This window comes from Mandrillus leucophaeus, unplaced genomic scaffold (genome assembly GCF_000951045.1).
Source record: "Mandrillus leucophaeus isolate KB7577 unplaced genomic scaffold, Mleu.le_1.0 Scaffold4, whole genome shotgun sequence".
Taxonomy (NCBI): Eukaryota; Metazoa; Chordata; class Mammalia; order Primates; family Cercopithecidae; genus Mandrillus; species Mandrillus leucophaeus.
The window spans coordinates 7,972,996-7,986,110 of NW_012104253.1; the positions used below are offsets into that span (position 1 = coordinate 7,972,996).

Below are 13,115 nucleotides of genomic sequence, written 5' to 3' on the forward strand. Positions count from 1 at the left end.
TCACTGTAGTCTCAACCTTGCAGGTTCAAGCAATCCTCCGACCTCAGCCTCCTTAGTGGCCAGGACTACAGGTACACACCACCAAACCTGGCTAATTTTTTTACTTTTTTCTAGAGATGGGAGTCTCACTATGTTGCCCAGGCTGGTGTTGAACTCCTGGCCTCAAGTGATCCTACCACCTCAACCTCCCAAAGTGTTGGGATTACAGGTGTGAGTCACTGCACCTGGCTGAAAATTTTTCACTGCTTCATACCCAAGGCAGTGGCATGCGCCTCTAGTCTCAACTACTCAGGAGGTTGAAGTAGGAGAATTGCTTGAATCCAGGAGCTCAAGGCCAGCCTAAACAAAACAGCCAGGCCCCATCTCTTGAAATAATAATAAAATTTTAAATTTTTACCTGCTGTGAATGTTAAGAGAGATACCTAGCTCTAAAACAGGTTTCCCTAACTATCATAGATACATTCCCTTGTTACAAAGCTATAAGCAGCTCTAGGACAGAAAGGTGGTTTTGTTCCTTTTGTCTGTTCTCATTAGCACACCATACAGTGCACTGTAGCAGTAGCCATCTAAACACATGAACTTGGAGGGGTTATGCGCTAACATTCATTCACATCTGACTGAAGACATTATCAGTGTCAAAAATAAAATGTTAAGTATGACAGGACAAAACCAAAAAGTACTATCCCCAAAACTAGGAATTAAATTGCTATTAAAAAAAATTAGTAGATGGAATGAAAATAACATTCTAAATAGATGACTTTAATAGCAAAATAAGAATGTATCTGATTGATTCAGCAAACAGCCACTCCACTTCTGTTTTCCTCTTTTTCCTTACCCCTGAGAGCTGCCAGAACTGTTCAATGGACTGGTCTTCGTAGCACTAGTAGGTGAAGGCACAGACATGCTGTTATCACTGTCCATAGACAAGTCAAGGCTGCTGTCATTGAGAGCTGTCAATTTGACACCTTCTGTTGAATGCTGCAAACAATGAAACATTTTACTGAATATATCTTTACTTCATCCAGATGCTGAAACATGGAAACCTTTTACTTAACATATATGGTTTTTACTGAAAAGCACAAATCACTAAATCTACGAAAGTTAGATGTGCCATGCTGATTCTAAAAGGCAACAATTTGGGAGTCAAGTACTTTCTTCTAAGAAGGCCTCAACATTAAATATAGTTCTTATGTGGGAGAAAAAAGGAGAAAGAAATGCTATATTAAATGTATCTACTGACCATAAGATACAACACAAATTAAAAACACTATAATATAAAACAAAAGAATCTCCAATCAGAGAACTCTAAATATATACACATACAAGAAAAAAATGTCTCAACAATAAACATGGTACTACAATGACTCTCTGTAAAGTGGGTCTAGAAGTGATTCTCTTTACATGTAGATTTCTAATTATCCTACAATAAACATAAAATTTTTCAAACTTCAAACTTATTGCCACTCCTTACTATTTGTCAATAAAAAGAGCCTCTCTCAAAAGCGAGAGACTTTAGTGCTCTAATTGCAATTTATAATTTTTTAAATGGCACGCTTAATACTGTAAATTATCCTGTGAAAAGAAAAGCAGAAATAATTTTCTGAAAACTAAACATAATATACAAATCCTAATGTTGGTCCTCCTTAAAAATCAAAGCACTCCAAAACAAATAAAGCAGAAAAACCAAAAACTATGGATGGTTTCATGGAATTAAAGTTGCTTTCTAGTAACAAAGTTTAAATTTTTGCTATTTGGTGCTACTGTAACATTACATTCAGCTTCATTTTTTTTTTCCAGAATGTTTAGCCTGGGTTCACTTACCTACACAAACATTTTAATGACAATAATTTATACTGTTGACAAAAACACATTCCTTATATATGTGCCTGCATTCTGTGCTTTCTAGTTCCCCAAATAACAAAATATTCTTATCTTTGATTTAGCACTAGACATATCACTTATGTACATGAATGAAAATTGATCAAATGGGGAAGGTGAGATATGGTGGAAAGGAGAGGAAGAGAGAGTAACGCCATTTGCTTATGAAGTCAGTTGTGAAATAAAAGTACCTAATATTATAAATGAGTATTTCTTACTATTCAACAATGCTACCAATCTTACTCTCCCCTAGATATGAGGATTTATTCAGTAAGTAAATTATATTGAGTTCTACAGTTACCTGCCTCCCTAAGTGACCAAACAGCTGTGAGTTAACAGGCCACCGTTGGGGATAAATTGTGAAAGTTTAACTGGTTAGTCTAAACACAAAACAGCATTAAGCTACTTTGCTTTGTTTGCTTCTATATCCAGATCAAGTTTGGTAGCAAGAGACCTCAAAGCCAAAGAGTCATAAATATTCTATCATAATTTTTAATAAAAGAAATAAAACAAAGAACATACTACAGAAAGAAACATACACACATACTTTGCAGTCAGACTTAGGTCCAATTCACAGTTCATACTACATGACCCAGGGCAAGGTTCTTAACTCCTCAGTTTCTGCTATTAAAAGACAATACCCATGGGTTGCTGGAACATTAAATATAAAAAGGACTGGTACAGTGTTATGCAAATAGCAGTTAATAAAAGGAAGCTATTTATAAGAGTCCAAACAAAACATTCATAGATCTTGACTCCTAGACACTTGTTACTTACTAGGCAAGAAAGTGCTATTTTACTAATGCAAACTTAGAAATACTCTAAATGATCTCAAATACAGGGTAGATGTAATCATACTGTAGCTAGATAAAGAGATATTAAACAGCCACTAAAAATATAATTTGGATAGATGGTCACGATATGTTAACACAAAAAAAGGCAGGTCACAAAATAGCAAGTTTCATCAAAAACCTTTGAAAAATCTGTATGTGGTAACATGCACTGAACAGTCTGTGTATAAATAAAATGTTAAAAGTAGGTTTGCTGTGAAATTATAGTTACTTCATCTGATAGAATTTTTGGACTAAAAAATAAATTTCCAATCATTAATGATTCTCTTTATATTCTAGATGACTATATTTAAAGAAATAATACCTTAAGAAATAATAAAACATCTTATATTCAAATTTACTTAAAATTTACATAGGATGGTTCCAAATATCAGTACGGTCATGGAAATAGAACTTAAAAAGGAAATCTGAATATAGGATTCTGAGAAATCTAATTATCTGTTTATAAATAGCTGTTAATAGCTATTTGATTATGAATTAAATATTAATAAGAAATAGCAAAGTTCTAAAGAACATAATCTACTTTCACTTCTGAAAACATAAAATCTTTATATACTTTTTTAAAAAAATTATTTTCTAAGAGACAGGGTCTCGTTCTGTCACTCAGACTGAAGTGCAATGACACAATCATAAGTTCACTGCAGCCTTGAACTACTGGGCACACGTGATCTTCCCACCTCAGCCTCTCGAGTAGCTAGGACTGTAAGACGCATGCCACCATACCCGGCTAATTAAAATTTTTTTTTAGAGACGGAGTCTTGCTGTGTTGCCCAGGATGGTCTTGAACCCCCAGCCTCAAAGGATCCTCCTACCTCAGCCTCACAAGTCACTGGGATTACAAGCTTGAGCCACCATTCCTGGGTCCAAAGTGTTTATATTTTTTGTATGTGATAAATTTACATTTAAGTACAATTGATTTAACCCCTTAATAATACAACACTAAAGGACAATTAGAAAGCAAATGTTTAACTTGATATTTTAGGTTTGTTTTCCTGAGGCTAATCTCTAGCTGAGATACTTTAGTTTTAAAATAAAACTGCTTGATGGAAAATTTTACAATAAATATGTTAACATGCACTGAACAGTCTGTGTATAAATAGTACACTGAGAATAGTACATGTTTGTCAATTTTTATCTAGTTAACTAAATTTTTAGTAAACCATTAGGTGAAGAATAAAACATTTTTAAAATAACATCACGTTTAAGCCTTAAAAACTGATTTTACACCCCTCCTCATTTATCTACCTATCCCCAAGTTGTGAATAATAATGATGTTATGTGATAACAAAAGCCAATATGAGCATTTATTATATGCCAGGAGCTAGTCTAAACCACCCTTTACATGTATTGGCTCATTTAATCCTCATGAAATACCTAATAAAATAGGTAAAAATACTGCCACAATTTTAGAGATGAGACAAATCAAGAACAAGATGTTTGTCATGTAACTTGCTCAAATTTCACAGGCAGGAAACAGTAGAGCCTGAATTTGAACAAGGCAGTCCACTCCAGAGTCCTTGCCTTTAATTAACTTCAATGCTTTTGTATTACAATATATTCTGTTTTAAGAAACAAAACATTATAAAATTAAAGTCTTCTGTGTATTAATTTCATTCCTTTCCTCCCAACCCCAATCCCAGACAACCAGCCATTTTCCTGAATGCAGTGGTTATCATTCTGTAATATATACTTTTATTTCATATTCTCTCGTAAATACATTGTTTTTTAAGTTTTTAAACTTGTAATCTTTATATGGAAGTATCAAGTGAGACACACATACGTGTGCTTTTTTATTCAACATATTAGTATATGCAGTTGTAGTTCATTTATTTTCACTGCTACATACTGTGAAGTATTCCATTATAAGAATAAACCATCTATTTTTGAAATCACCTAAAGAAAAATGTAATTTGTATCTGTGCACTAAAATTCCAATATGCTCACTAAAGTTCAAATAAGGAAAAAATAGCTCTAAGTTATTCAAAAGAAGCACTAACACTAGAAAAATGTAATGCAAAATATTAACTCAGTGACCTCTGTTCATGACCTCCTTTATACTCAGCAACTTTTGGTTTTTAAATAATATACATGTTATATTTCTCACATTCATCCAAAAATGTGATTTTCATTTTTTAAAAGTCTCACATAATTTACCTGACCCACATATTTCCTTACTAATTTAATTGAGTTTACTTTTTAAAGGAAAGAAAATTAAATACTGATGTGGGATTTTTAAATGAGTAAGAATAAAAAGTGCTTAAAGAGAATATGGGTATATACAAAGTAAGGATATGAAGCATCACTACTAATCCTTCTAAAATCTAAAGCAACTGTGTGCAAGAAAACTGATTAGAGTCAGATTTCACATAATGAAACTGCTCCATGAAACCCATGAAACAGATTCTTAAAAAGTTGTCATCTATTTCAAATATGACTTATTAACTGAGCCTAAATTCTGAAATAATGATAGTCCAGATGCATAAAACATTATGTTAGTAATGCTTTTGTAAGTACTTTCTAAATTTACCTTTTTCTTTTTCTGAAGCACATGATTAGGTAGTAGTTGATGGAGTTGCTTTCTTTTTACATGCATTGCAGCAATTTTCATATCCACCTCAAACATCTTGCTGTTTATTGCTTGCCTATAAACTATACAATTGGGAAATTGTTACAAGAAATAGAAACATTTTAATAAAGGCAGTTAAACTCACTCCAGAGAAACTATTCTAAGTAGGGATCCTTTTTCCATCAATACTGCATACCTGTAAATCAGTCAAGACCTATTCCTAATCTGACATAATTCATTGCCTGAGTAAACTCCTTTTACCACAAGATGCGCTGAATAAAAGCACAAAATGTATTAATTCTTCCAGTGTAGTAACTCTTTAAATAGCTCTTAAAGTAGTAACTCTAAAGAGTAACTCTTTAAGAAATGGCAGAAATGAGGGGAAAAGGGTTTCTTAAACTCATACCCTTTTATGCTACCAGTACTATTGTTTAAAACTTTACCCAAGTATGTAACACATGCTGTAAAATAAGTCAAACTTATTAAACTATACCTATAGGTACCTTTACAAGAATCTGCAAGATAAAACTAACTAATGACATACTTTCTATATATAGTAATAACTTAAATAATAGAGGTCACAGGTACAAAAAGAAAATGCTACAATTAAATAAATTCAAATTATTTAGATCCAGAGGGCCCCAAAAGGTAAAAGTCAGTCATACAAAACATATTTATGAAACATCTATACTTGATTCGTACTGTTCTAGACACTGGAGATAAGCAGTGAACAAAGACCAATGTAGCCTCAAAGGGTCTACATTACAGTAGGGAGAATAGAATAAACAAGAAAAAAATAAAACCTAAACTACCGTCCATGTCAGATGATGATAAGTATTACTGAGAAAAACCACATAAGGAGTAGGATAGGAAGCTCAGCCTGGAAACTGAGTTGACATCTGACTGAAGATTTAAATGAACATGAGGATGTAAGCTGAGAGTACCTGGTGAAATAGCATTCCAGAGAGAGCAAACATCAAGAACAAAATGCCCTAAGCAGGAGAAAATGCCTGGAACATTTCAGAAACAACAAAAATGCCAATGGAGAAGATGACAAGTAGAAATCCATAATCCCTTATGTGCAACTCTAAAATCCTAAAAACTCCCAACACACAAGTTTTTCTAAGATAGGAAACAAAATTCATCTAGTAACAAACCCTGTTCTGAACTACTTGTGGCTGTGGCTATTTGGTCTTTATCTTTTGCTCCATGTGAGTATCAATGGTTCCCTGCAGAAATGATACTGTCTTTCAGTACCAAATACCGCTCCAGGCCTCAATGGGTATATTACTAACTGCATTACCTTTCTGGCTCCAAAACTGGGATTGTGAACTTATAATAGGAGGTAAGGTCACAGACATAATGAAAAGGGCAGATCAGGCAGAAGTTTGCAAACCACAGTAAGGACTTGGACTTTTATTCTGAGTAGATACTCAGATACTCAAAGCTTTTAAGCAGGCAAGACATGATCTGGCTTAAAAATATCATTTGGACTCTAGGTAAGAACAGCTGAAGGCGCGAGGGCAAAAGAGAAAGTTTTGGCAATGACAGTGATCCAACAGCACTATAGTGGCTAGGACTTAGGATGAAAACAGTGGGATTAGTACTAAGTAGCAGAAACCTCAATATATTCTGAAAGAGGAAGCAAAAAGATTTTATAATGGATTAACATGGAGTAGGGTCAAAGACTGATTCCAAGGTGTCTAGATTGAACAACCAAAATTACTTGAAAAGAAACTGGTAGGGGTTGGGAGTGAACATTTGTGTGCTGAATATGTGAAATCTATTTTCTTTTAAAATCCCATAAAGTATTGGATTAAAGTGTTTCAATATACAGGACAACTAAATTTTCCTTCCCAAAATATCTAAAACATCCTTGAAAATCTTGATGGTTCATTAGTGTAATCTTTGATAAACATCTTAATTTGGACACAACATACAGAACAAATTTCTAATCCAGGTAGGTATCCGTGACTTACTAGTTCATTAGTAAGTTAACATCAGAATTTTTACTTCAGGAAAAAATACTTCTGTGGTGTTCAGCAGGTGAAGTATCACCCTACATACGACATTCTAAAAATCTGTAGAGGTCTTTTTGTTGTTGTATTGATTAAAAGGTACTATGGCTAGAAACATATATATATATATATCCTTCAACGTGGACAGTTCTACCCAACACAGAATTATACCATGTCCATCCTACATTCCTAAGACAAAAAACCTACTTAGCAATTATTTAAACAAGAAATCACTTCAATTCTACATTTTAAAAATGGAGTATTTAAAATAAAAAACAAGAAAAAAAAACAAACAAAAAACGGAGTATTTTAATTTGAAATTTCCAGGAATACAACTACCACCAAGCATATCAAAATTAGATCTCTTTTTATTTGCAACTTTCACTCTTACAAGGTCACCAATGCTAACGCTGCTGGTGATACCTGAATCACCACAGACCACACCGGTATTGATCAGAATTTATAGATGTCACACTGTTAGCGAATCCACATAAAGTGTAATCACTTGACACTTCAGTTATCTTCTAGCATCATTGTATCTGAGTAGTGACATATTGAAATACATATTCTTTTCCTTTTATTTTCTCCTTTGTATCACAGTTAGTGCACGATACTGACTTTTTAACAAACTGGCACTAATTTTTTTCTCTCCTGTAACTAGGTAAAAAAATTCTTAATTTAAGTCTATATGTTCTCCAGGGAAAACTCCTCATCGTGAATAAAAATGCCACTTAGATTTTTTTTAATGGGAGAGAGAAGGACAGTGTCTGAGAGAGAAAAGGATTAGTCCTTAAAGTAGATGTGCAGTTGTCCCTATGTGTAGTATTTGCCATTCCCATGAAAAGTTGTGCACCTACATATAGACTCATTCTCTCAACTACATCCACCATTTGGTCTTTAGTTAAAATGAACTACCTTTCATCTTAGAGTACAGGTCAATCTGAAATCTACATTTAATCAGCCTATTTCCCACCTATGCATTAACATTTGAATCTGTATTTGAGACATAGTAGGGAAATTTCTCCAGGTCATCCCAAGTTACGCTTCATTGATTTCTCAGGTTCAAGATGATGAAGGCAGTCAGAAACAGATTCAGTCTAGACAACCATATATTCAAGTTGTTTCCCATTTTTTAGGAAATTATGGAGAAGTCAAGTTTGGAATGGTTCTAACTTAACTTTAAGGTTGCCACAATAGCGAAAAATCATGTATATACAGGTTGAGTATCACTAATCCAAAAATCTGAAACTGAAACTTCTACAAAATGCAAAAATTTGTGAGTGCCAACATGCCACTTAAAGGAAATGCTCATTGAAGTATTCAAATTTCCTATTTTCAGACTAGGGATGCTCAACTGGTAAGTGTAATGTAAATATTCCAAAATCTGAAAAAAATCCTAAACACTTCTGGTCCCAAGCATTGCGGATAAGGAATACTCAATCTGTATTAGACTAATACAAAACCATTATTCTGATGACAGTTCAATATTCACAAGTAATTTCAATAATTATTGTAAATATCACTATGGTGTGCATCAAGACAATTTCAAATATGCAAGAACTGAAGTGTTTTGATTATCCAAGTAAAGACATACCTGTATCTGTGAAAGACTGAATATCATAGGTGAGATCAACACTGAGGTTTTCAGAGTTTTCTGTTTTTTTAAACACTAACCCAATCACCCACATCGTGCGAAATTCTTCCCTGCAAAGAAGAGCATTACCATAGTTTATCTGGATTTCATGAAAACGTAGCTATCAATGTGGCTGACAATCTGAGACATGGAAAAACTTGTAATACAAATGTATGAGCAAACTAAAAGTTCTAAGCCCAAGCTCCATCAAAATGCAAAGTTCTCACCGACACCTGTCCTCTATATTCCTACTACAACATAAACAGAGATCCAGGAGAAATACAGTCTTATTAACTGTACATTGATAGTCAATGTCCTTAATGATGATTCTAAAGAACCAAATCCACTGAAATCAAAGAAAAATTATCTTTAAACTAACGAAGGAAAAAGACTTTTCAGAAAGTCTGGGAAAAAAAGGATTTTCTAAATACAGAAATTTAACTAGAACTTAATAGCTATTTCTTAAACTTCAAAAATTCATTTTAAAAGGCCACATGAACAGAAGCATAGTACCAGGAGTAATTTGTGATTTAGCTACTTTTGAACATTTAACAGTGTATCTACTGAATGGAACATCAAACAGTCTTGTAATAATTAAGATTAGAATTACCACAAAATGTAAAAAAACTCTTATCATATAATTACAAAATTAAAAACATCTATATAATCATTAAGAATACTGTGTAACACAAATTTAATGATCCTTCCACTTATCTTTTTTTAATGCTGCTTTATTTTTTAAAATAAGCTTATTACTAGTACTCTCCAACTCTCCAATGCAACAAAGTATAGTCTAGTCTCATACTAACAGCAAACAATCAAATCAGCAACTAACCTATATAAATAAAAGACCTCTAAAAAGGCAAACTGACTCTGCTTTTACGTACGTTAGCTTCTCAACAGTCCAGAATCAAGCATAAATCAGATTTTTATAAGTTCATATCAAAATGTTTGTTCCCTTTTAACAAAAAATTAAGATAAAAAGCAAAGACTGATGTATGGTATACCAGCTATTCTGACAACTACTGTACAAAACAGGAGAAGAAAATATTAAGAAGGAATGGTAAAGACAGTATTAACGGAAAACTGTAGAATGTGAACTCTAGCTAATAGGCACCTCATCACTGGAAGAATATCAGGAAAAAAAATGTGTGCTGATTTTTCTCATAAAACAGTCTTTCTTTTCAATGTTTCTGATCAGAAAAATTAAGTTACAAGTTCTAAATTGTCTATTAGCCACATGTAGTCAACAGAATAGTGATACTGGTTATAAAAATTGCCTGTAAAAGCTTTTATGAATAAAAATTGGAAATGGGAAGAAGAAATTAAATTAGAAAAGGGCTTACTTGTCGGGATTTTCTTTGGGTGCTGGAAATGACTGGGGATTCACATGAGCCAGTGTAATAAATTCATTCTTCTCCAAGCTTCCAACCAGGATTCGGATTTTTGATTCCACCAAGCCCACCCTGAACAAATGTCACTTAGTATTAACAAAAAGTTTTGGTTAACTTAAAAATAAATTAAAAAATGCACATACCAGGGCATTTCAACTGGCTGAACTCCCACAAATAAAACCAGAAGCCTTATGTTCTACCCCAAATTGCCAAACAACAGGGAAAAAAGAGCCAAGAAACACTCCATTCACACCAGCAAGGCTGCAAAAGTTCTCCCCACAGAAATTTTAAGAAAAACAAGCTGTAAGTGCAATTTAAATATACAATTAAGAAATGATGCACGGATCTCTAAAAAGCAAACAAAAAAATAAGTTGCATATGGATCCCCTGATTTCTATGTTTTCACTACACACAGTAAAGCAGCTCCATTTGTGAACAAATCAAACCAAACTAGAAGTTTTAAGGACTTCCTCCCATCTCCTACTGTGTTCAGTGGCTATGTGATTCATTCTGAAGTTTGCTTTTTCTGTAGAGTCTATTCTTATACTCACCATTCTAGGCGTTGTTTTTCTGTTGGTGCACTTGCTAGAAGTACAATATAATGCCTTTGAAGATAAAGACAACATGCTATTTATTTTATTTACATGTTTTGTGCTGGATATTAGACCATAAAGTAATAAGCTTCCTTACAATTATAGATCCACATCAATTTAGCAAGGGGCACTACAATCTCAATATGCACATAAAATCATATATGCTAAATTCCACGTTTCTAACTACTAGTGAGTTTAATTCTTCTGAAAAAAGCAGTGACTTCATGAATAATTACCGAAAAGCAGCTTAACTGAAGAAGTATAAATAAGCATTAATAGTTTTGCTCAATGACACCGATTGAGTGCTCTGCCTTAAAGAGTTGCTCACTAAAATATAATCTACTTAAAAATGTTTCAATGGAATCAAAACACCACAGCTTTAGACACAACAATTTATCACTAAATACACACACTACAACAGTAACTTCAAAAACAGTATCGAACACATCATGCTTTTAAATTCAAATTAAACAGTAGTGAAAATTAAACTAAATACTACAGTTAGGCCCTGTGATTTTTTTTTTCCCAATTAACAGTATACGTTTCTATAATCAAAAAAGAAAAAAAAAATCACTAACATGACAGCAACAAAGAAATCCGATTTTTATCCAAAACTCAATCCCATTCATATTAGACAAAAGCCAAGTTTTCACTTCAGAAAATAGCATCATGATCAAATAAATACTGAAGTCTTTTTAAAACTATTTACAACTCAAATGTAACTACTATGATTCAGTTTTCTAAGACTAAAAAAGTTCAATCCAATATACTCTTCTATAGTACCCAGTGCTGGGAGCCAAATTTCACATCAGAATCTCTACAGCAAAAAGCAAACTGACATCATCTAGTATTGATAAGTATTGATACTAGTTTCAAAAGTAGCAGTATCACCAAAATTTTAAAATTATTTTACTCTTTGAAAAGTCTACCTAATACTTTCTAACACATTTTATAAGTGTAGTTTCTAACCAAGAGCAAAAATCTGACCTAGACCCAGAGAAAAAACTACCAAACCTATTTAAAAAAATGTATTTGAAAAATGGTTTCAATTCTTCACAGCTATGTAATCCTAGGCAATTCTAAGTCTTGTGTACATCGTCTGTAAAATGGGATAATAGTACACATTCTACTGGCAGAGGTATGTAAAGTTCAATGGAGTTAACCTGAAGTCTATAAACTTAAGGTAACAGAGATAGATATATAAAAAACAAGGAATATAGAGCCATGTGAATATGCAGTCCAAACCCCTACAAACCAATACTTCCTTTACCAGTTTAATTTGCTCAGCATTATTTGGAAAATGTCAAATACATGAGCAAGCACAGATGGCCCAAATAAGTCAACAAAAGTCATATAAAAGCATTAAAAATTCATGTATTTTATGTATAGAAAAATCCATACTCGGAGTTCCAAATGCTCTTAAATCAAAATCCTGACAAGCTCAGTAACCTGATTTCTAGGTCCCTAAAATATTAAAAATGGCTAACTGGTTTTAAAAAAAAAAAAAAGGTAAAGAACATGCAGAAAGAGCTCTCTCACAAAAGTTTAGCAACTTATAACAGGAGACAATGAAGTACAGAAATCAGGCACGTACACAAAAACACAAAGCTGTCTGGGTCCATCTAAGGGCAGGGACAAAACTCCCGCAGTCTCTAAATCACTCTTAAAACACATTATTAAAATGGAAATTCTTAATAACCACCTTAGTCTTCAACAAAACCTTAAATGATATACAATGTTCTTTATTTATAAAGAGGAAATACACAATCCATTTGGACACAGTTTTGTTGGCAATTCAAAGTTCTGAATCCTAGAGTTCAACATTACTTCTTACCGAAATCCAAAAGGGAAAGAGTACCTACTCTGTACATATTTTACACACAAATGCAAATATTCACATATAGGTAGAAATGTTAATTCTAACAAGTATTTACGCTGAAGTTAAATGTCCTTTACTCAGCCACATTTAAACAAATTTGAGTTGAGAGATATAAAATGCAATAGTTAAGTTTAATAAAAAATAACCTGCAAATATCTTGAGTCATTAGGAATTCATTTACAAAACAAAATTCCAACTGCATTCTCTAAACATCTCTATTTTTAATTTTTAAAACCAGGACTGGTACTCAATTCTTAAGGTCCCAATCAGACCACAGAAACCTAGGGTACATGTACATCTAAA

At 33.1% G+C, this 13,115-nt stretch overlaps 1 protein-coding gene across 5 annotated transcripts in view; it reads right to left on the reverse strand.

Moving 5' to 3' along the window:
* Positions 1-13,115, reverse strand: part of PAPOLA (poly(A) polymerase alpha) — a 76,579-nt gene that overhangs the window by 17,590 nt on the left and 45,874 nt on the right. For all 5 annotated transcript variants that reach the window (XM_011991655.1, XM_011991654.1, XM_011991658.1 and 2 more), the window contains 5 exons: positions 10,892-10,945; positions 10,293-10,412; positions 8,908-9,017; positions 5,257-5,378; positions 836-978 (listed from right to left, as the gene is read on the reverse strand). In XM_011991655.1, coding sequence (XP_011847045.1) covers positions 836-978; positions 5,257-5,378; positions 8,908-9,017; positions 10,293-10,412; positions 10,892-10,945 — 549 coding nt within the window. The remainder of the gene's footprint in view (positions 1-835; positions 979-5,256; positions 5,379-8,907; positions 9,018-10,292; positions 10,413-10,891; positions 10,946-13,115) is intronic.